This window comes from Falco cherrug, chromosome 3, assembly GCF_023634085.1.
Source record: "Falco cherrug isolate bFalChe1 chromosome 3, bFalChe1.pri, whole genome shotgun sequence".
NCBI classification, from domain to species: Eukaryota; Metazoa; Chordata; class Aves; order Falconiformes; family Falconidae; genus Falco; species Falco cherrug.
The window spans coordinates 77,750,489-77,774,589 of NC_073699.1; the positions used below are offsets into that span (position 1 = coordinate 77,750,489).

Here is a 24,101-nt window from a genome sequence, read left to right on the forward strand (position 1 = left end):
AGTAAGGCTACATATGCTCTTACAACTCAGATGTGTGACATTTTATGGGGTTTTTAAATGGCAGCACTTAAAGTATTTATTCTGTGAGGGTTCTGAAAGTGTGTTCTTTTTGCTTTTAATTATTTTAATTCAGGAGAATAGCTAAGGGGGCAGTTTTATACTACATATAATCTGGTGGACTGCAGCCAAACAAAGTGTTCTCACTGCTTCTGTTCATACTGATCTGATGATTGTGTGGCCTTGGCATTCACTGGCTGGATGGAGGATTGCACACCAAAGAGGAGAAAAAAGTATGTTTTGTTGAATCAGCAAACTGAGGCAACACACAGCAGCTCTGTGATTACCAGATCTGGTGTAAAGAAGGGGATGGGACAAAACTGTAATGGTCTAAAGTGGGATTGTTGTTTTTGGCAGCAGTTTGCAGTTGCACCAGATTAGGTGAAACATGGGGGGAAAAAACCCTGTGTGTATTAAGACACACTTTTTTCTTTTTTTTCCTTTTTTTTTTTTTTTTTTAAATCCCCATAAGATCATGGGGATTTAAATAGCTCCATAAATTGTGATATGCTTTGTGAACTTTTGGTATTCATTTAGCTCAGGTCATAGTGACATAAAAGATAATAAAAAAGAGCAAGTTGCCAACATAGGTGGTGAAAGACTTCAGAAGTTTATTCAATGTTTTGGTACAGGCTAGAATTCTAGACTGTTAATTAACCTGGCACCTGTAAAGGAAATCTGCTAATCTGATGACTAGTAATGTAACTTTCAGCAATGTCATGCTCAAAGTCTGAAGCATGTGAGGCATTAAAGACTTTACGGTTCTTTCAAGCAGGAATATTTTTTCATCTGGCTTTTGTGGTGCATATAGCTTGTTGCTGACCCACTGTAGAGTCAACATTTGGAAATGTTCTTGTTCGTGTTGACTTAATGAGTTAGCTGGAAGAAATTACCTATAAATCTTTTTCCTAGAGAAAGTTTAGAGGGGAAAAAAGTCACTTTAAAATCAGCTTGCTTCCTGTAAACTGGTTTGGGGTGGGGTTTTTTTGGTTATATATCAACATACATATATATATACATACATAATATCCATATGTGTGTCTGTATATACATGCAAACACTTGGCAATCTCATTCTTAGTTATGAGTGTTTTCCATTTTGGATGAGCAGCCATATCCTGAACTTTTTAAAAATTGATAGGTCAAGTATGGAAAATAATTTGTCTAGAGGACTTAAGGTTCAATTTCAGGCTTTGAGGACAGAATTGGTTTTGCTTCTGTCAAGAGGTTCTTTCCTGTGATCACTTTCAGGATAAGGAAAACAGCCAACTGCAGCTTATTATTTTTGTGAAATTCTGCTTGAATTCTGTAACCACGATGGTTTTAAGGACCATTTTGGATTTTGTTTCCAGGGTCTAAAGAAGATTTCTACTTGACTCATGAGATAATGCGACCTTTCTTATATCCAAATCTTTGAGATCAGAAGAAAGGAAAATATCATACTCTTGATGTCAGGTAAATTATGTAACACTGTTGAAGGGAGACACTAAGCAGGCTGGATGGAAATGTTTAAGTAAGAATAAAGGATTTGCCTGCATTCAAGTCACCTGCTTAGAAAGATTAATTGGAGTTGTGATACAAATTATAGAAATGAAGACCTTTCTAAACCAACTTGTTCCGATTTGATTGGACGAAGCAGCTTCAGGGTTAGCATGAAGTTTTATTGCAACCTTACCTGTAGCGCTTTCTCTTTGTGCGGCCACAAGTTAAAACTGTGGTTGTATGCAGAGTCTGTGTAGTGAGAAGTGGTTTGGCATGTTATGACAGTCAGTGATTCCATCTTTCTCAGAATACTTCTGAGAAGTATTGCTTTTAGCCATGTTGCTTCTGTGTGAAAATTAGATCATTATCCAGCTGGATTGTCTTCGATTTGAGAGCTTGAGGTATTGTTAAAGTTTATGTCACAAGCAGATTTATTAACACCCTTGTTCATAACGATATCAGGATGCTGCTGCTCATATCCAGGAAAGACTAAGTCAGTGTTCACCAGAAACACACTACTTGACTTAAGTGCTGGTGGTTCTTGCTGTAGTGTTTTGACACTTTCTGTGCTACCCCTGCCACAGGGCGTTACCTTCTGGTGGAAATGTAGGTCAGTCTCAGCAGCTTCGGGGTGACTCTCGGTCTTGTTTCAAAGCCGTTTTCATTCATTACTTCAGTAGAGAGGAGATTCTGTGTTGGGCATAGCTGTGCCTCAGCTTTGTTACATTAACTTCATTGCAGGCTATAACTTATGGAAAATGGACAGGTAAACAATGGAGTACTGACATTTTATGGCGCTGCAGCAATATTCATCAGATATCAGTAATTAAAGCCTGGCGTTTCATGAGAGGAGCTCAGACTTCCTGATTTTCTCTCTATTGATTTGGCATTAACTTTGGTAACCTCAATAGAAAATAAATGTGTGTTTTCAAGTCTAAGAATACTGATGCTTACATCCCAGATACTCCAGTATATTTTAATACTAAAGAGTATGCTGTTTGTACTGCATTGGTAATATTAAACACATTTATTACGGGGGCTGTGCTGTGTATCGTTTCCTCAGAACTTCAACTCTAACCTGATTTTTAGCAAGACACAGATTATTCCTTTGTCACATTTAAGTTCTGGGATACAGTTTATTTATAACTGCAGCTTTTATTTATAACTCTTGTTTGTAGTGTGCAAGATAAGGCATTGTACTAATTTTGTAAGATGACGAAATATATCTTCCTCCCTGCCCCAATCTGTTGCCAGCACAGCTTTCAAAAATACATTGGCACTGCATTATCCTACTGCACATACGAACTCCGGTCTGAGCTCCGCTGGGATTTCCCAACTGAGCTGCCTAGTGCACAGGAGACACTTTTGCTTGTGTTCCATCTCTGTCCTTTATCAGAGTGCTCTGGGCTGTGTGCGCTGGGCTAGAAAACAAGGATCGCATACGTGTTTTACTGCTGTTGATGTTTTTGAGCCACTGGAAATTACTGGTCATGCCTTGTTTCTGTGAAAAAGTGGTGGAATCTGGGAATAAACTTGCTATCAGGTATAGCAAGTCAGGGTTCAGGTAGTGTCTGAGTCTATTGAATTTTGTGATTAGGTAAGCATAAGTGGCCTCATTTTGAAAATTCCTTATTTTAAAAAAATACTCTGATGTTACTTGTCCTCTCATTGCTCTTTCATAGACAATAACCTGTTGGTGGCATCAGAAAGAACAGAGACGTGCACTACAGTATTTAGAAATTTAGCATTTATTTCTAATACAGAATATAATGATGACATCATCTTTCTAGAAAATCATCTAGATTTTTTTTTCACGTTCCATTGTTCACCTCAGTGAATGAGGTTTTCCTCATTGTGTCTCACTGCATAGCATTATGAAAGTGTATACTTGATTTCCTACAAGACCTCTGCCCTGTTTATAGCTGTTTTTGGGGGTGTATGGTTCTTTAGCCTGTGAAACAAAAGTGTTTAAGAGCTATCAGGACATTAAATCCCATTTTATTATATTAATTTCAGAAATGATTTAGCATGACTTGGAAGAGTGTGCAAACAGATCACTGCTAACATTTAAATATTTGTCTTTCAAGATATGACAATATTGCACATGTAACACTCAATTTTGGGTTTTAGGGATAATTTCTAAGTAAATTGATCCACAAATACAATTTCATAACATTGATAAAATGCCAAGTGCTGTTCTGTAGTAAGATGGCTGCACAGTTGCACCTTTTTAAGATAATATTTGAAGTGTTTGTAAAAGTGCCAACAGTAAGCTGAAAGAGGAGGCATTGGCATAGCGAAGGGTGGTGTCCCAAGTTCCCAGCATCTGTGCATCTTGGGTGCTGGTGGCTAGAGCACGTAAGCCTTATTGATCTCCGAGTAGGGCACTGAGCAGAGCTGATAGGTATCAGAAGTATTTCACCTTCTGAGGAATTCAAATGAAGGATCTTGTAAGATTGCCTGGTAGATTTCTTCTGTCCCTGCGGTGGTGAAGTATGTTTTTCTCATTCCCTCACTGGCATGAGAGAAGAGAGGCTTCCAGTTTGGCCAGATGTGGAGGAGGGTTGAAAGTACGTGGTTGTGGTGTTGCAGAAAACACAGTATGAGGAGTTGTCTTTCTGTGCACGACTGTGCTGCAGCAGCAGTTAAACTATGAGATTTAATGGTTTAATTTTATTTGGAAAGAATTGCCTTACTTGATGTCTCTTCTTGTTATTTCTGTCATTTCTTCTGTGGGCTATTTGTACCCTGGGGTGAAAGAGAAAGTAGGAAAGCAGTTTCTTCAGAGGCTTTTCAGGTGCATTTGGAGTAGCATCAGGTAGTTTTCAAATAGCTATACATAGTCCACTGAATAAAATTCTGAGATTATTTTTTCCCCTGAATGTCTCCCCATCTACAACATGCAGAGCTTCTATATGATTCAATTAACACCTGCACAAAAAGTCGTGGTAACAGAGAAGCATAACACAACCCAGAGCTGCTTTTGACCTCCCATTTTAAGAACTTCTGTAATGGATTTAAAATTTGAAATCAGGCTACAGGGTATTAAGGACAACAACTTGTACTTATTTTGCTGTCACTGTTCTTCTTTAGGAATGTTATACACATATATGCTAAAATCTGTCCTTCCTTTGCCTTTAGTCCATTGATCTGAAATTCAAATTATGATGGATTTGGACCTGTTACATTGCCTTGTGCTTTTGGGGAGGTGTGGACCTAGGAGTAACCGTGTAGCTATAAGGAACTAGGCCAAAGTATTCTGAATATATGATGCTAAATTGCAAAAAAGTGACATTCTGTGAAGAATGTTATTAACATCTTAACAGAGGTTGGAGGAGAGTTATGTCTTTATAGTCCTGTTCCTTTGCACAACAACTTTTTAAAGTATCGTTTGTAAACTCAATTTTTTTCTCAAATCTGATTTTGATGGGGTATTAAAGATCTTGGATAACTTTAATTTTATTTCCTAATTAATTTTCCACTTCATTTCCTAATTACATGGAAGCAAGAAATCAAACAGGGAAGAATACAAGGCTAATGCAGCTGAAGGTGGGGATTTAAGTGCATGAGACGGAGACTTGCTATGAAATAAAGTATTACTGATTTGAGCATTGGAATGTGTACATTAAGAAATGTAGACTAACTAGGCTTTTTGTTTTGATCATATTTTAACAATCTGGCCTATTCTTTTTCTGTGTCTTTAGGTAATAGGGCAGTAAGTCTCTGCTTGCATTTAAAATGTCTGACATTTTTGGGGAGTTTCCACAATCTAAATAATGTATGGAATCACATTAGCCGAGAGTTTGCATGGTGAATGCCATAGGTTAAGGAAAGGATGATGCATTCCATATGAAGTAGACATGCTCAGCTGCCGTTTGGAGTCTTCATTAAATTACTGGAGATGGTATGCCTTCCTAATATTATGCACTCAATTTTAAAACTGTTTGAGGCATGATCCAAGAAAAGGAACATAATGTATTAGTAGTTCATTAAAATTCAAATTGTCCTTAATTCATACCCTATGTGTCATACCCCTCATGGTTATATTCCGCTACTAATGTTGCGTAACTGTTGGTTGAAACTAATGCTTTATTTTAAATTCTATAGTAATCCCTGTCTGGTGTAATTTGTTTTCAAATGAAAGACAAAAAGGATTCTTAATTTAAATGTTTGTTAGTAAGGATAAAACAGGTTTACGTAGAAGGCTAATGCTCTGATCACAGTTATCAGCTGTTCCATTTTGCTTGGTTTATGTTCTGCAGCCATACATTCCTGAGGGTGGGAAGGAGTGTATGTAAGTGTTGTCAAAATGAAAAACAAGAGGGTTTATTCATATGCGTTCACAAAAAATTGTACAAATACGGCTAAAAGTTATATACAGAAAGGCAAGTGAAAGGAGTATTATAAATCAGGTATCATGCTATTAATTCTTTCCTTTATCCTGCCTGCATCAATGAGTCTTTTTAGAATAACTTCACACCAAACACTTTATTAAGAATAGCATTAAAAAATTCCAAGCCAGAAACACCCTTGTGTTATGCATGGCAGCCTTTTACATATTGGTAAACAAACCAGTCCAGGGTCACTTTTTACCCCAGGTACAAGTTTTTACCCCAGAAGGGGTTGATCTCTGTGGGTGAGAATAGGCAAGTCTTGTTATGGAAAGGAGAATGTTCACCTTCTGCAGGACAGGGCAGTGAGAATGCCTTGCAGGGGGAAAGTGTGTCCCAAAAAATACCTGGTTTTCTCATATTGCTAATAAGTTCCCCTTCAAAGACAGATCTCAAATGTTTTGTTATATTTATGCTTCAGACTGTAATCGTTCATAAACATGGTAGTCTCTGATCACTTGGCTGGCTTTTATTATACCAATTCATTGATTTGAGCTCAGTAAAATCAAATCTTCTGTAAAACTGTTAAACAATGCGAGGCTGGAGGTGCAAGATTTCATATTGCGATGGTAGATCCTGTGGCCACTGCAGCAGGATACTCCTGATGAATGACACATTGTTATTGCTTTTTACAGAGAACTGGTAACAGGTTTCTCACAACTTTTTTACATTTATTCTGCCAAAAAGTAGAGGAACAATTGGTGGATTTGTATTAGTACTGTAGCTGAAGGTCTACAATCAGACACTTATTTTCTGGTGTAAGGAACAACGCAGCAGAAGGAATAAAACATTTAGAATTCGATTTTAAAGTAGCAAAATAGGCTGAAAAAGTGACAAATGAAAAATTATTTGGCTTGTCATTGAATTTCTCATCTGAAATTCATAGCATTTTTCTGAAAAGGTATTAAAGTGATACCACAGAAATAACATTATCAGTCGGCATGCTTTGCAAGGTTTTTTTTTACACATTAATTCAATTGGAAAATATAAGGATGTATGGCTCCTTTTCTTAAAGATTTTATGCTGTTCACTTCAGTGTGGTGAATAATTAAATTTGGCCATAATTTTATAATAAGTAAGTATAATATTGAAGACAGTGCCTGATCCTACTGCTTCAGTTCTTAGAAATGAAACATGATTCCACAGAAGCTCATCCAGGTATTTCTTCAATTGTACCTGGACTTATCTTTTCTGGGATCTCTGGGTACACTGGGCTTTTGTCACCACATCAGAGCTGAAATGCCTATGTATTATGAGAGCTGCTCTCACTTAGAAGAGCTCTGGATAACCAAGTTATCCAGCAAATAAAATACTCATTTTGGGACCCCAGTTTTGGCTGTTCCTGGTTTTTGCAAAACCCCTGGTTTTGGCTGTTTGACGTTCCTGGTGTCACTGGGTGGGGTGGGATTAGATGCTGACACCATGATCCTGTATTGGCAGGCTGTTTCTTCAGTATTATTTTTGTATGTTCAGGGCAAAGAATATTCACTAGGTATTTCTTAAGCTCTCAGACAGCACTGCTGTTCAGGGGATAGTCATGAATACTTGTTAATGCATTTTAACAGTGTTTAGATCAGGTTACATTACAGTGAATCAACTCAATAATTTGGGATCTAATAAAAGCTTTTTTGTTGGAACGAAGCTCCACTGAGTATATTTCTTCTTCTGCTTCAGTGTTTTCCTTGTGTTTGAGATCTGCATGTATCTCTCTAGCTTTGATTCTTACAGGATTTAGCACCATCAAATCTTATGTAAGTTTCTGTGTGTAATTTTGAATATGAAGGAGGAACAGATCTGTGGGGGGAACACTTAAATTTGCATGGTTATTTTTTTGAGCAGAATTGTATTATCAGAATTGTTAAGAGTACTTTATGTACAGCGTATTGATTTTTCTACGAGATAATGAAAATATCACTTGTGTTAAAATAGTGTTGCAGAGTGTAAAATATTGGCAGCATGTGGAGTTACTTGGAGTGCATGTCATATTTTGCACAAATACCCTACATATGCTGTTAGAAGAGCTAAAGCTATGGTCTTCCACGCGAACTTTGGAGTGTGAACGTAATTCTCTTTTAATTTGATGAACTTTTATAGTACTTCCAACATGTATACAATGAGGAGAAAAAAAAACCCCAAAAAACCCCTAACCTCTTCATGTAATATAAACACGTTAAATTATGAAATGTACTTAACTCACTGGTTTTATAGGTAGCATGCATGTAGTCTTGGCTTTTTCCAATCATCAGCTGTGTCTAGAATTCTTTACCTCTTTTAATTATTATTTGGGGTTTTTTTTTATTGTGTTTTTACTGCATTTACTTCCTAGTTTGTTTGCCATTTCTTATGTGTCTCTCTCCATTCCCCCTCTGTCCCCATTACAGTACTAGGGTTTCTCCCTTGTCCTCTGATGGAATGCAAGCCTAAATCAGGGGCTTGGATTAGTGTGTCTGGACATGCTACTCTTCAAAAAACATGGGTAGTGGAAACAAATAATCTGCTATCATCTCTGTGTGTTAGCAGTATGGATGTCTCTCTCATTTCTAGAATTGGTTATTGAATTGATGTTCCCCCTTTTTAGTGGTAGGAATACATAGAAGTATACATAAAAGTCAGGATGTTTTTTAGGTAAAAATATAAATCTGTGCACCATTTGCTCCTTTGTCATATTTCACATACAATTGCTATGTCATGAATGTTAGTATTGATACCCAGAAATAAACCTAAACATTGCAGTTCTAACTGAAGGCTTGGCCTTTACAAATATGTGCCTTATTTTTGTTTATAGGTGTAAAACAAAGGTGTACGTAGACAACCTTCCCACTACAAGTGTTGTCATTGTTTTTCACAATGAGGCTTGGAGCACACTCCTACGAACTGTTCATAGTGTGATAAACCGGTCACCACGACACATGCTGGAAGAAATTGTCCTTGTCGATGATGCCAGTGAAAGAGGTAATGATAACGTTGATGCTTTAGCTTGCTGCTCTTTTTACTTCAAAACCTGAGACTGACTTCTACGGGCTTAGCTCTCCTCAGCAAGAGACAGTAACACAGTAGCTGGGGCAGGGGAAGGCAGAGTGAGCGATGCCCATTTTGAAATACAGGTGGATCATTCTCTGCTGAAAACTAGTGTAAGTTTATCTGGTTATGTTTCTGTTGACTCTGTAGAGCTTGTGTTTGCTAGTGGGATTATCCTATTACAGTTTTCATGTTTTGTGTTTAAACGCATTCCTAAAGCTTGAGGGCATTTAATACCTGAATCACCTGGTGAATAATAGTAAATAGGCCTGCTTGTCACACATGTCCAAATTCACTGTCACTACCACTGTTAAGCTTGGTGTTCAGAGGGATTAATTTTGATTATTCAGTTCAAGGGAAGTTGAAACTCAACTTCTATGCTGTAAGAGATTCTGCTTTTTACTAGTGCTACAGAATGAAATGTTCCATGTGTAATGAAATTAATAGAAAAAACTTGAAGCTGATTTATTTAGATTCTACTCTTTTAGTATTTTTTTTGTGAATTACAATACAGTGGAAATAATTATTTTCTAGACAATAATTTATATTTAATTTTGGTTAATAGTTGGTATTTGGCTTGTTCTTGCTTAATCTTCGGTGGTAGGGATTATAAAGTATAACTTGAGGGATATTCTTTTTCCTTGTGTTTGTAAATGGACATGAGAGGGTATTATGTTGATTTTTAATCTAAAACGTTTCTATATTTTTGTATTGAATCACCTATTTTTCTATCTTTCTACGCTGAAAGTTTTTTACTAGGACTAATAGCTAGTAAGCCACCAGAAAATGTCTTAGCAGCCACCAGTTGTAGGCTGTTACTTGTCGCAGCAGGAATTCCCATGCTTTAGTCAGGGAAGGTGTTTATGCCCAGCATGCTGACGTGTCTGCCTGATACTTTTGATTCCAGTCATGCAAAATCCATATTCTACTGCTTATGGTAATTCCAACTTCAGAGTAAAGTGGCTGACTGTTGTTCGAACAAGAGATGTTGTTTAGACACATATGTACAAAGAGAGACGTTAGATTCCTGATCTTATGGTCTAAGTAGCAGAATGGCATATGGATTGCAGTGGTTAACAGGAGGTTTTATGATAGTTAGTAACCATTAACAGGAGTTTTTGTAGCTGAAGAAGAGGGGATTTTTGCACTTCATATCTAATTTGGTAGAAAGTATAATGAACTTCTTCAGGTTGTGTGTACGTATGATGCCGTAGCATATCCAAACTATGTAGGTCTAAAGTACAGCTAGCTGGTGGTGGAGCACCTGAGTAGACTAAAAGAAAGGTAGTATCAGCTAAACTGAGACCTGACCAACGTGTTTTCCTAAGGATGAATAGCTTGTGCATTCAGATTGTGTTTGCACTCTTATCAGTCTGTGTTCCTTTCCTCTCTTGGGCACCTTGCTTGCTTTTTCTTTCTTACCTGATACTAACTTTAACTGCTTCAGCCAATTTCAGTGCAATTTGGAAGAAGGGACAGAGGCCTTAAACACAATTACATTCTGGCAGCAGAGGAGGAATGCCCATGCAAAGGGCAAGGCTGCCATACAAATGTGTTCCAGATTAGGTGAGAGGTGTGATTGACTTTTGCTTTTAGAAAGGCACAAGGTCAAATTTTCACTGTTTTCACTTGTGGGGAATTTGTAATTGCATCCCTCAATTTCTTGTGTTTTTTCAACCTTTATATAAAATTTCCACATTTCTTTGGTTCTAATGCATGTGAAACTGCTCACTTTTTTTGAAGTTGTTCCCAGGGAACAATCCTCTTTTTAACACAGATCCTGATAGTTGGGTTCTGGGTGCCTATACCTGGTTATTGTACAGGTATATGCTTCCTTAATGGAACAGAGACAATACATTTGTTTTGGTTAGCTTTTGTGTGCAGACTCTTGTTAGGAAAACAAAGTTTATTGCAAGTGTTGTCTGTTTCATTTATGAAAACAGTCCTTGGCACTAATTCAGATCAGTGCTAATGATTAATTTTTACAGGTCAGCTTTCAATATGAACTAGAAATAAAGAGCAAGCTAAGAGTAAAATAATGTAGACGTTATCTGACTTTTGCTTTACCTCTTCAATTTCCGTTTTAGGAAAAATGTTTAACATAGCAGCAGCCATGTCCTCATTATGAAGTAGAATTGTAGTCCAGTGAAAAAAACCATGTGGCTTTCTCTAAATAACTGTTTCTGGGTTTGGGTTAGGTAATAGAAGGAAGGGAACTTAATTCCAGGCTGAAAGATACAGCATTTCAGACTTTTTTTGGTGGTATTATTGAACCTGTTTCAATTTGAAATCTGTGTTCTTCATTTCAGATCATTCAAGCACCTTCTATTTGTAGTTATTTTCAATGATTACTGAAAGTCCTGTTTTGTTTTTCAAAACCTTGTTATTGTTGCAGCAAGCATGCTTTTAGATTAAGTAAAACAAAAGGATATGAAGTTTAGTATATGTACTTGTGTTCTTTTTGTGTTGAACTAAACCAGCAGACTTTTCCAGAAAAAAATATAATGTTCAGCCTAAGTAGGCTATTTTGAATTCTAGCACCGGAGTCAATTTAATTGGAATAAAGTAGGCATTCAGTCTGCCTGAAGCATACTTTGTACCTGTTAGTGTCATGCTCTTAGAAGAATGAATTTGCATAATAACATCACACACACAGAAACAAGATATATCTGTAACATTTTTCGCTAGTTACTGATCAGAATTGCATGTTTCGTTTTTAAGTATTGATCTTTGTTAACTAGTTAAAAAAAGTTAACAGGAGAAATCAGGATTAGTCAGTACTTAAAACTAGGTCAGCACTGAATGGCCAGGCATGGTAGGCAGATTGCATCGGGCTAGAATACACTCACAGAAGTTGGTTATACAGATACAGATCAAGGCAACCTAACCAAAACTAAATTCCTGCCAATAATGTCTTGTAAAAGTATTCACATTTCTGAAAACTGTGTTTGGATGCTTGTATGTGATAAAATGAGTGTTTTGGTATAGTTTAATTTAAAAAAGAAATTGTTTGAAACCAGATTTTTCATTTATATTCATATAGATGTGATTAATAGAACTGGCAAGGTGTTTTTCAATTTATGCACTTACTTGACTTGAACTGAATAGATTTACTTTTTTGGCTTTCATAGTTGTGCTACTGCCATAGAAGATACTCTTTAAACTGTCCATAGTCATGGGTAGCATTATGCGTCCTTTTGATACGGAAAAAGTTTGAAAGGAATATCCAGCAGAAAGAGTTAAATGAAAGTGAAGTTATACCTCTGAAAATACATGAATTATTATTTTTCCCAAGTAAAAGTATTTGTGGATTTGTAATTTTTTTTTAATATTATCAAACCTTACTCTGAGGCATAGAAGGCAATGCTAAAAATTTACGCAGCTGTCATCCTGAATGACTTGTAAACAACTGACTCTGTAATGCACAAAACTTTTCATTCCAGTGTTTAATACAAGTTTTAGTATAAATATGACTAATAGGGTTGTATAGAAAATAATCTCTCCTGCTTGATTCTGGCATCTCCTATAGACCAAACATTTATTGCATTAGAAGACTTTTCAAATACTTTTTTGTAAAAATAAAAAGCAAGTCTTGCCTCACAAGAAACTATTACCAGTTTCTGGATGTATGACTAGTCCAAAACTCTAGCCTCTTGCTACTTGAACTAAGGAAGCAGTTTGTGAGGGATGTGTATTGCTCTAAGAAGCAGTGCTCTGGAAGGAAAATAGCTACTTAGATTTGAGCATTTAACCCTAACTGGTGCTAGTATAGGAGCACCAGAAATCTTGATGCTCGAGTTATCTTCCATGCTTTTGTAGGGATGAAATGTCAAGCTTTACCTTTTTGCTTATTTTACTGAAACTATAGTAATATTTTAAGGGCACGGTTACTGAATGTCTGTCACAGTGTTTTGCTTCTGGGAAAAGAAAACTTCTGAAGTTTTGAACAAGGTGTTCAATCAGAATATTTTTATGGACGCTGTTAAACATGGGAGAAGGACTGATCTTAAACCTCTTCCCACCGTAGTGAAAACACTGCATACATCTGTGATTGTTTCTTAGAGAAAAAAAAATTGAAAACTACTTGAAAAGATAAATTGAAATTTGAAATACCTTACTGAGAAAATGTAGGTAGGACTTAGGATTTTATATTAAATATGTTGACCCATGGTTTTCTGTAATGCAACTTTGTTTTATGCTAGTTCTTGAATGGCTGCAGTTGTATTATTGAAACGTGTCTCTTCCTCTCTTCCTCCTGGTAGAATTTTACCATTCTGTTAATGTAACTCTGTGTTCAAGGACCAATGTAACAGCCTATATTCATTCAGCTTTAAGTAGTTAGAACTACTTAGAAAGCTTATTGGAACTACACCTGAAATGTGCAGAGGAACATGCTGATCTGTGTGACATGCTCGTGAGATGGTTAGCATAGAGAGAATGTTTTGCCGTTTTATTCTCTTTGTGTATGTCATGGAAGCCATATACATTAAAACTATAAACATTATCATTAGTTCTTTGTAATGCATGGCTTTGGAAAGCTACACTGTAAAGATTTGAGATTGTTTGCTACAGCCTCAGCCAAATGATCTGTCTGTGCTCGACCCCAAAAGGCCTGCAAGATGTTCAGACGTGTACACTTGGTTTGTACTAATAAACGTTTATTTATGAGTCTCTGTTAATATGCAAAATAAGAATTAACTTGCTGTGAGTTTCTCTGGAGACAAATATTTAAGATCTATCAACCTTTTATGCTCTTTTAGCACAGTTCAGCTTGCAAGATCTGTCAGAACTTATTTCTGTGGGTTTTTGTGACAGTCCAACAATGCACAGAAAAAAATGAGGAGGCAATTAGAACTCATTCATCCAGAGCAGTGGTAAGGAATGGTAATCACCCTCAGGTCAGCTCTGCCTCTTGAGATTTACAAAACAACCACTAAGAGTTCATGCTGTGCCTTTTTTCCTCCCCTCCAGTGTCACGCTTATTCTTATATGAGGTACTTACTACCTTATGCTAAATCCTACTACAGGCTTTGCACTGGTGTAGTACAACTCCCATGTGCTTTGAGTGCATAATCTGATATATTCCGTAGCTGTGTTACAAGACTGTTTTTCTTTTTGTACAAATTCGGATCTGCAAGTTATTGTTTGTGTGACTGTCAGTTGCGTTCCCCCTCAGTTCTTTGTTCTTCCTTTGGCATCATCCATTATAGTCTAATTTTTCATGATGGACAAAAACTGTGCCTGGCAATGGGAAATTTGTTGATTTAGCAGCTCTTTGTAATGCAAGCAATTTTGAGTCCCTAGGCATACGGTAGTCAGTTATGGCTGTTCTATTTTGAATAAATTGTTCCTCAGCTAAGCTGAGGTTTGTTGGTGTTACAGATACTCATTTATATATAGTTTATTTTGTCTTTATTTTTGTTTTATGGTGTTGTAGTGATAAATTAATGGAAAAAATATTAGCCAGAAAAATCTAGAGAAAGCAAAATTGAAAAAAAGATTTGAGCATGTTTTCAGCTGCTTTCAAAAAAATTACATTCCTGTTACGGTTCCTGTAAAAGTTACATTCCTGTAAAAGGCAATTCCTTATGTTCAGCTAGTCGGATCATTTTCTGTATTTTCTTGGTAGAGAAGTTTTATGTCCAAGAGCACTTATGTGTATGTTTTTGAAAGTAAGAGTCATATCTACTCCATAATAACAGCTTGCCTATCCCATCTGGTTTCTATGTAAGCATTCTACACTCTCTTCATTTCCATGTTTTCCATAATGAAGAGGAGGAAGAACTTCCAGCTCTAGCAAGTGAAGCACATGGAACTGTGGAAGGGCATATTGTGAAGTGTAGAATAAGCAGCAGAGGAAAGTAGGAAAAAGAAAAGAAATGAGGAAATGTCTCTTAATTCAAGTCTCTTCATTCAAAGGAGAGTTGGGGGGAAGAAAAGCTTAACTATGTAACTAACAGTTTCCATGGTTTTGATCATTCTTTGCAGATTTCTTGAAAAGACCGCTGGAGAGCTATGTGAAAAAATTAAAAGTACCTGTTCATGTGATTCGAATGGAACAGCGTTCTGGATTGATTAGAGCCAGATTAAAGGGGGCTGCTGCTTCTAAAGGCCAGGTCATCACCTTCTTAGATGCTCATTGTGAATGTACAGTAGGCTGGCTTGAGCCTCTGCTGGCAAGGATCAAAGCTGACAGGTAATTATCCATCTTTGGTCCATGTTGGTTTTTTTGGTTATTAAGAAATGTTCAAAGTATTACAATATAGCCTACAAGCAACTATCTACTTTTTGAAGGGGTGGATAAATGCTCATTGGTGTAAGTATAAAAGGCTAATTCAGTACAGCTTTTAAAAAGTAAACTTGATCTAAATTGAAGCTTATATTGGGAAGTGTGGGATAGTGTGTTAAATAGCAGAAGACCTGAGCACAAATGGAGTTGAGAAAGCAGTGGAATTTGAGGTCTTCCGTGTGCAACCTGGCCCATTTCTTCACGAATTTGGGAAGACATTATTGAGGAAGGGATGGAGCCCTAATCTCTTGCAATGCCAACGCTCTGAACAAGAACTGTCAGGTTTACTGTTTTCAGGTTCTCATTGCGTTTTCTTTATTTTGTAATGTGTTTCTATTGTGGAAATACGTGCTGTGACTTGGTTTTCTGTGATTACTTTCTAGAGTTAGAATAGCTACTGGAATCATACTGACCTACACTGCAGTATCATAGCTTTATATTTCTATCTTAAGTCAATACTCACAGCACTTATATCCATGATAGTGTGATGGAAATTGTATTGAGAGGAAAAAAAAAAAGGAGTGAGAGAATGGTCTGCTTTATAGGACATTTATACATCTGAGCAGTAACTCTGTAGATGCACACCAGTCTGTTAGTGAGCAGCATATTAAATAGACTAGATATTAAGTATGTAAGTATGGCGTTACAGTTCTGTTTTGTTCTTACGGTTATAGATTAAAATAACTTTGAAAATTTAACGTTACAAAATACAGCATTACACAGTGAAAAATCCTCAGATAATGAATCTTTGTTCAGCACTGTGCTGATGTAATACTAACCTTTAAGTTACTATTAAAACACTTTTTATGAGACTACGATACGTAAGTTGTTAAAATTTGTGCAAATGGCTCAACTAAGTCCTTTAAATATAGTTGCAACCCCTGAATCTTTTTGCAGAGCTTTCTGTGAGAGGGAGCCTGCTTGAGGATGGTTTCTTAAGTGTTTTTAAGATGATTAGTTTCTGTGAGTATGTCTTAATAATGTCAGGAGAGTGGACAAGGAGGCCTCTTTCTGTCAACTTTGATACAGTAGTTATACTTCGTTAACAATGGCTATCATTTCTTAGTCCTAAGGGCATATAAGAATACTTCCCCAGACATAATGACCACATTTTAATTTCAAAACATGCAAGTTACTTTGCTTAACTAGAAATGAAAACCTTGTTTTCTATACAATTACTATACCACTGAGAAAGCTGTGATCAATTTTTCTATCTGCAGAGAGATGATTCTTTATTACTGGTAATAATGCAAATATTATTTTTAAAAAGTGCTAGTATTGCCAAAATTGTATCAGAAAAACACATTGTCCTTTAGGGGAATTAACTCTTAATTAGCAAGACAGAGAGTATGTTTCATGATAATAATCTATTGAGTACAGTTGTTAAGAGATGGCATTATGAAAATTTAAACTGCATGTGTTAAAAACAAAATTAAAAAAACACCACCATCTTTTTTGACAATTTAATTAATAGGGTTTGATTCTCTCCTTTGTCTAGGAGAACAGTGGTGTGTCCTATCATTGACGTAATTAGCGATGACACCTTTGAATATATGGCAGGGTCTGACATGACCTATGGTGGATTCAACTGGAAGCTGAATTTTCGTTGGTATCCTGTTCCTCAGAGAGAGATGGATCGACGGAAAGGAGATCGAACCCTTCCTGTTAGGTAATGAGAAAATATTAAGTCAGTTAGTGTTCACATGATTGTTTAATGATATCCTTTTTACGTTAATCTTGTGAGTGAGTACTTAATGAATTGTGTTGTCGCATCATCTTTGTCTGGCCAAAGGAACAGCATAAAAGTTCTTTGACATGGACTGGTGTTGGTTTGGTAGCAATGAAGGAAGCAGTCAGCCTGTGACTTGAGAAAATTTTAAGTTTTATGTCAATTACTGATAAATTGCTAGCTTTTAACTAGTTTTTGTACCAATATACAGATTTTTATTGAGGCTTTTTTTATCTTTTACTCAAACAAGTAAACAACATTTTGAAAAGGTGCATCGATTTTTTACATGTGTATGTATGTATTTGTGTGTGTGCATACATATATAAACGTAATTTCTTCAAAGTGCATGGTTGAGAGGTGAATTAATACTAGGATGTCATGCAGATGTTGTAGCAAAGGTAATAAGAAAAAAGATAACTTATGTATAATGTATACTTCTTAACAATTGCAAACTTACCTTTTCTGGCCTTCCTGTTCTGAAAAGTGGGCGATGTTTACTTACCATAAAGTTGAGGATATGGCCTTTACTGCTTCTTGGGTTTTGGGTTTTTTTTTTCATTTAAGAAATCAAGAGTTCTTCTGAGGATATGGTTAATTGTATAATCCCACCACCACCACCAAGTTTCCTTTCTAGGGGAGAAAGCTACATAAATGTTTTGTTAGATTGTGACCTGGTTTATATTTTGTGTCCTTCAGAAAAAGTCCAATGCATTTGAGGAAAATGACTAGTGATATAAAATAATTTATTCTAAAAGTGTGAGTAATTTGTGTACTTGAACTGCAAAGATGTGTCATCAGCCTAATGTATAATTTACCATTTGTACACTTGTTGACTAAAAAGGTGGAAATCTGGGAGATGTTGGTAAAGTTAGGAGAAACCAGCACAGTTCTCTTTTTCTACCAATAAGGAATTTTTAAAGAAAATCTGGATGTAACCCTGACGACAGTTTTCTTCTATGAAGCAATAATAGTGCAAGCAAGCAGGCCGCTTCATGGCCTCCCATAACTTTTTCAAGAACAGTTGCCAGAAGTATAAATTTCCTGTCAGAAACTGGTTTCTTTTTTATGAATTACCAGCACTGAAGCCAGAAGTCTTTCTCTGGAATTGCAGCAGCTTTCTAGGAGCTGTTTACCTGGATTACAATTTGAAGTGAGAAAATAAGGAGAACTGTCAATAACTGCTTCCATCCCTGGAAAATTTTGGGCTAGCAAGTACATCGATGGTAACTGAATTTGGATGGAAACCTACTGAGCAGGAATGTGTTAGAAACTTGGGAAATAAAAAGATATTTTGTCAGTGTAAGGGTGAAATGTATTTAAGTGTATGTTTTCATAATGACTGACACTTACCTTTTGTCTTCCCCTCCCCCCCAGGACACCTACAATGGCAGGAGGTCTTTTTTCAATAGACAGAGATTACTTTCAGGAAATTGGAACATATGATGCTGGAATGGATATTTGGGGTGGAGAAAACTTAGAAATTTCTTTCAGGGTAGGTAAAACTTTTCAGTGTTTTGTTACTCAGGACAGTGCATCTTGAGTTCTGTAAAATACAGATCTGCTGCCTGCATCAGTGTCCTCCCCTGTTGCAGTTAGCACTTTGCTTCTGTCGTGTTCTTCCAATGTAGATATGTAAAGACTGTAGCTGTTAGTGAAAAGTGCATGGTGAATTGTTGGCATAGCTTTGTGATTAAAAGATTGGGACGGTCATTCTGAAGAATGGCTGTGTGTCAAAAGGAGTTCAGTTAGAAAAGCTAATTGGGTAGCATAAGTTAAGGGTGATATCATCAGTGCATGGTTTAATGTGTCAGTGAAATGTGAGCACTTCTGTTACAAACTCTCCTCGTGCTGTTTTCTAACTTAATTATTGCATCTGTTCATTTGGATGTGGACTTAACCAGTGGTGTTCTCGCTTTGGTTCCTACCAAACTGAACTATTTGCTTTTGGTTTACTTATTATCTCAGAATATACAGGTGGATACTTCTGAAGTAGTTCAGCCTCCTGGATTTGCATTTTTAGAGGTCCAATGTAAAAATGCAAATATTTTCAGAATCTTTAGTTGGGAAATGTATGGGGGTTTTTACATGTATATTCTACTTTATGATAGAGTTTTTTGGACAGATCACCACCTGTTACTTCCTGTGATTCATGTGAGCCTTTTCCTCCCAATGCTGTCAACTTGCCCAGTTCTCCAAAGTAGCCTTGCTGATGCATTACTGCTTCGAGGCCTGATATACACTTTATTATGGTGCCTGACTCATGTTTGTGAGCATCTTTATCTGTTGAGCAGGAAACAGGCATATGTTTCTCTTCCATGCAGTATGTGTTTGTTCTAGACCTCAACTAATGTTGTTTCTCCAGCTCGAGCAGAAGCAAGTGATTAACAGTTTTAAACTTTTTTTTTTAACAACTTGAAGCTATGGAATAATTGTTCTATCACTTTCAGATCTGGCAGTGTGGTGGCACTTTGGAAATTGTAACTTGTTCACATGTTGGTCATGTGTTCAGGAAAGCAACACCATACACTTTTCCAGGAGGTACAGGGCAGATTATCAACAAAAATAACAGGCGACTTGCAGAAGTCTGGATGGATGAATTCAAAAACTTTTTTTACATCATTTCCCCAGGTGAGCAGGCCTTTGGTTATGAGAAATACCTATTAAATATTAAAACGTTAACATCTTTTGGCTTAGTAGAGTTTGCACTTCACTATCCAGAGTATAGGAACAGGTTGCTAGTATACTTGTCTGTATGATATTTATTATGTTTCATAAAATGGATGTTAAAAAACTAAGAGGATGTAAAATATGAGAGCAAATTTACTATTAACTCAATTTCTGGAAAAAAAAAATAAATCAGGGAAAGAGAGGAAGCCTGGGAAATACTGATTACTTACTTTCCACTACTGAATATTGTTGCTGTTGTTGTTGTTGTTCAAAAAAACAAACGAAAAGAGACAAACTTTGGGTAACAACAGACATAATTTCTAAATACTTGAGACAATAGAGGCTTTTGACTTTAAATACGAAGTGGTAGTTCTATATACCATGTCTGCTTTTCCAAAAATGTATCTTTAAAACTAATATTTCCTTATGACTTATCAAACCTGCATTAGTATTCAAATTTAAAAGCTGTAATACAATGTAGTATGAGTCTGAACAATGTCAAATTTTAGATTAATGGTTTTAAGAATACTTGTTGAGAACAAGTCACTGTGCAGATTTATGTTCTTTTTTTTTTTGTCTTAAGAGAATGTATTACTCAAGACTGTGTAAGATTTTTTTTTTTTAATTAAAAATAATTCTTACTGCTACTCAAAGCTTAGCTGAAATCAGAAGCTAATAGCTTATGGTTACTGCCCTGTGTTGTTGTTAATGAAGCATTATGAATTCAAACATGACATGTATAGATATTCAGAAAACTTGTATTTAAATAGGTGCAATCATTTTTGGTTAAGATTGCTTTTATGCATCCATGTCAAGCAAGATTTTAAAATGTAAAAAGTAGCTGGAACACCTAACTATAAAAATTATCTAATTGTTGAAAAGAAATTTACATTACTGAACACCATGATAAGGCTGTTATTTTATATATAATCTCTGTAGTCCTTCCGTTTCATGTGTTAAGTGTAGGCTACAAAAGGAGTCATACTGTTTGAATTTTGTAGGATTGTTATTTTGATAGGACTTACTTTCAGAGTTTTGCAGTGTTGTGGAATATACATGCATTCTGCTGTTGGAGAAAAGGAATGAAAGAATTCAATCTAAACCAGAATAGGGTAAAAATTTTGAAATGGTGAAAGTAACTTAAGCAGTTGTCTAACTGCACTGTATATTTTCTTTCCTTTCAAAAGATGCATGTCTGCATAGTTAGTATGCTGATAGACTGAATGATTGCTGGATAGGGATGTGTTCTTGCCAGGCTCCTCTTAAGAGCATCTACACCTTCCAACTGGCACACAATCTCATTTCTATACGTGTGTCCATATTGACACTGCACTGAAGTTTAATAGAATTTCTAAGCATTTCAAGAATAGGATCATGTAGTACCTGAAGAAGTTGTTGCTCTGAAACTGATTTGTTGCCTGGGGCTGTGAAAAGAGTGGTTAGTACTGTGGGTCATTCTTAGGTATGATGTAATACCTGTTGTTCATAGAATGAGCACATAAATGTACTCAGTGCCACTCATGCCTCTCACCCCGCCCCCCAAATCCACGTAAGTTGTGAGAGCCGGTAGGTGTTAACTAGAAAGGATTGCTGTCTTGGGAAGTTCACAAGCACTTTGCTGTTGTTATTCTGATATATCTCCAATCTTACCTGAGTGTTGCAGACCCTGATCTTACCCGTTGACAGCAAGTAACATCAGTGTGAATTTCAGTAATTCTTTCTGGCCAATAGTTGTCTTAGAAACTCAGTGAATCTCTGCTGCATCGGCTCATTTAGCCATACTCTGCTTTTCCAGGTATCCTTCTAACATAAACATTTTAATGTTTAGTTCATACAGAATGATGGTGTAGTGGCCCTCTGGCAGAGTACAGCATGCAGCTTGTGAAACTCTTCGCTAGTACAAGTACAATGTGTACTTTCAATATTACTGTGACACTGTCTTGAGTTCTTGCAAGGACTGAGGTGAGAATTTTTAAGCTGATGCTGGTTTGCAAGCCTGGGTGCAGATGAGCAAGGAAAACAAGCAATCCGCTGTGCACCCAGGTTTTTTCTTATTAGTTGACATGGAAGAGAAAATTGGATTTTGGGGGAGGTAATATACTGACAGGCATCATTGAGCCTAGCTAACAAGAAATTTGTTTCCTCCTTTATATCCTTTCTATTCTGCTCCCCTAAGATACTGAATCACAGAGGGATTGGTCCAGGAAAGCAAACCTAGGATTTTCAGGTAGCTTTCCCACTTCATGTAATTTGTGTTATGCGGGGGGAAAAAAAAGGCTTACTGCTTGAATGATAGAGACTCAAGAGACTGTACTATTAATGTAATGTAGTTAAATGGAAAGCTGCCCTCTTGAAAAATAAGCCTGTAATCCTTTTTTCTGTAATAAGTACAGCCTAGTAGAAATTGTTACTTGTCTGTTTTAAGGTTTAATGCATTTTAGAAGCCACCTCTCTCCTTAGGAGTGGTTAGGTTGGGTAGGGCAGTTGAGTAGTTGGGCAGGGAAGTATTGCAGCAGCTGCTCCTCAACTAAAATCAAACCTATCTTATTGCACACAACAGCTATTTTCCATGGCAGTAATGGCACTGGCTATAGTCTTTTCTCATTAGCTGACTGTTTTCCTCACAGTCATGCTTTACGGCAAGGTGTTGTTTCCCAGACCGTTTCCTCTTAGGCTTTCAGAAAATGGGTCCAGCACATGCAGATGAATAATCTGATTCCTGGCTCCAGTGATTCTGTTCTGTGGACACTGCCACTTCTTTATTCCTAATGGTGGCCGTTCATCACTTTCTCCAGCCTAAAATACTAGGACTAGATTGTCCAAGGTGAGGCTTCACAAGATGGCGATGGCAGTCTGACAGCTTGCTGTGAGGAGAGTGCCTTGCTTTCCATGGCAGGTGATAGGGCTTCACCTCCCCTCACTTGTTGACTGTTGTCTGTGTCCACTGATTGGACTTGCCAAACCTGTTAGGGTTATTTGTCCTGTGGGTTGGCTCTCCACTGGTTAAGTTCACCCCTGTGGCAGCACAGGAGGTGCAGCAGGAATCTGAAGGTGAGCAAGGGAAAGCTGCCCCTTTCCACAGCAGAAGCTGAAAGCATTAGGCTGGCTTACCACAGCTACCTCACCCTGCCCTTCTCTCCTAACTACTAATTAATGATAAAGTGACAGCTGCAAAATTTGGTATCCTCAGTTTAAAAGTGAAGCATGAATACCTTCAGACTGCATGGTTTCCCTGTTCTGCATGTGAGTCTGGGTTCCAGCTCCTACATGTACCCCCACTCCTTGTCCGGCATGCATTCTTGTCATTGAGCAGCCTCTCCCATCCCAGCTGGCGAGCTGAAGGCATCTTAGAAAGCCACTTCAGTGAGCTCGGGTAGAACCTCATCTAGCTGGTATAGAAATTAGTTTTATTGTTGAGCAAAAGTTTGCCCTTGAAGGTATCTTCTGTTGCACTGGGGCTAAGTGGAAAGGCAGAAAGCCTGAAAAGACAGCATTGCAGAATTACCTGAGCAAGAGCCATCTAGGCAGACATTAGATGTGTTATTCTGAAAACTGCATCAGTAGGCCTAGTTTCTAATTGTTGCATGCACTTGTCTTGAGGCAAGCATGGTAAGTCAAGGTTCCATAGGTAGACTGGAAATGGATAACTTTTTTATTTGTGTGGTTTTGTTTTCAGCTAGTATTCCCTGTTAGCATTAATTGGGAATGCAAATAATGGAACTGTTCAAATTGGTTTAAAATTATTATTGCTTATCGAGTTTCATAATAGTAAAAACAAGTTCTATGATTTTTAACAGAAGACTAGTTTTAGATGAAATAGTTTTCATACTTGTCATGCTTTTGAAAATGATTGAACAATTGATAGTCTTGATCAAAATATGCTGCTTTTTCTTTCAAAGCAATTTAGCATAAATATATTGCCACATGTTGAACTTTGCAAGCAATTTTTTAGTTGTTTTGAAGTTCTGAGGCTGGCAGAACTGTTGCAGCACAACCGATAGGAAGCTCAAATATAAGGTGACAAAGAAAATTAATCTGAAGGAGTACTTTACTGATAGACATCATTATATGTATGTGTTTCTAAAGGTGTAAGGAAAGACCATTATATATTACTAATCAGAGTAGTCTGGTACTGCATACCAAACTTCTTCAAGAATAGTGGTAGCACAAGCTGTTGCTGAGATGAGTCTTTATTTGTGCAAAAGAACTGGTGGTGGTGTAACTTTTTTTGTGTGGTAGTTTTTGCCTTATCAATATTTAATTTTTAGTACATCTTTAAATATATGTGTGAAAAAAAAGCATGTGATTGTGGACATAGCTGTGGAGTCTGGCATAATTCTTTCCTGGGGGGAAGTTTTGATCTAATTCTTGTTTTGTGCTTTGTTTTTTGTTTTGTTTTTTTAGCTGAGCCATTAAAAACAAGTACAAAAACACTGGAAGATATATGTCACTTTCATGTGTATATAAAC

At 36.8% G+C, this 24,101-nt stretch overlaps 1 protein-coding gene and 1 long non-coding RNA gene across 4 annotated transcripts in view; both read left to right on the forward strand.

Moving 5' to 3' along the window:
* GALNT1 (polypeptide N-acetylgalactosaminyltransferase 1) overlaps positions 1 to 24,101 on the forward strand; it is a 92,797-nt gene that overhangs the window by 59,830 nt on the left and 8,866 nt on the right. For all 3 annotated transcript variants that reach the window (XM_055706052.1, XM_055706055.1, XM_055706053.1), the window contains 5 exons: positions 8,715 to 8,881; positions 14,936 to 15,143; positions 16,735 to 16,905; positions 18,340 to 18,457; positions 19,413 to 19,593. In XM_055706052.1, coding sequence (XP_055562027.1) covers positions 8,715 to 8,881; positions 14,936 to 15,143; positions 16,735 to 16,905; positions 18,340 to 18,457; positions 19,413 to 19,593 — 845 coding nt within the window. The remainder of the gene's footprint in view (positions 1 to 8,714; positions 8,882 to 14,935; positions 15,144 to 16,734; positions 16,906 to 18,339; positions 18,458 to 19,412; positions 19,594 to 24,101) is intronic.
* LOC129735719 (uncharacterized) lies at positions 110 to 5,481 on the forward strand. The gene is made up of 3 exons (XR_008731548.1): positions 110 to 290; positions 1,409 to 1,511; positions 5,243 to 5,481. It is a non-coding gene; the product is annotated as an uncharacterized LOC129735719 (long non-coding RNA).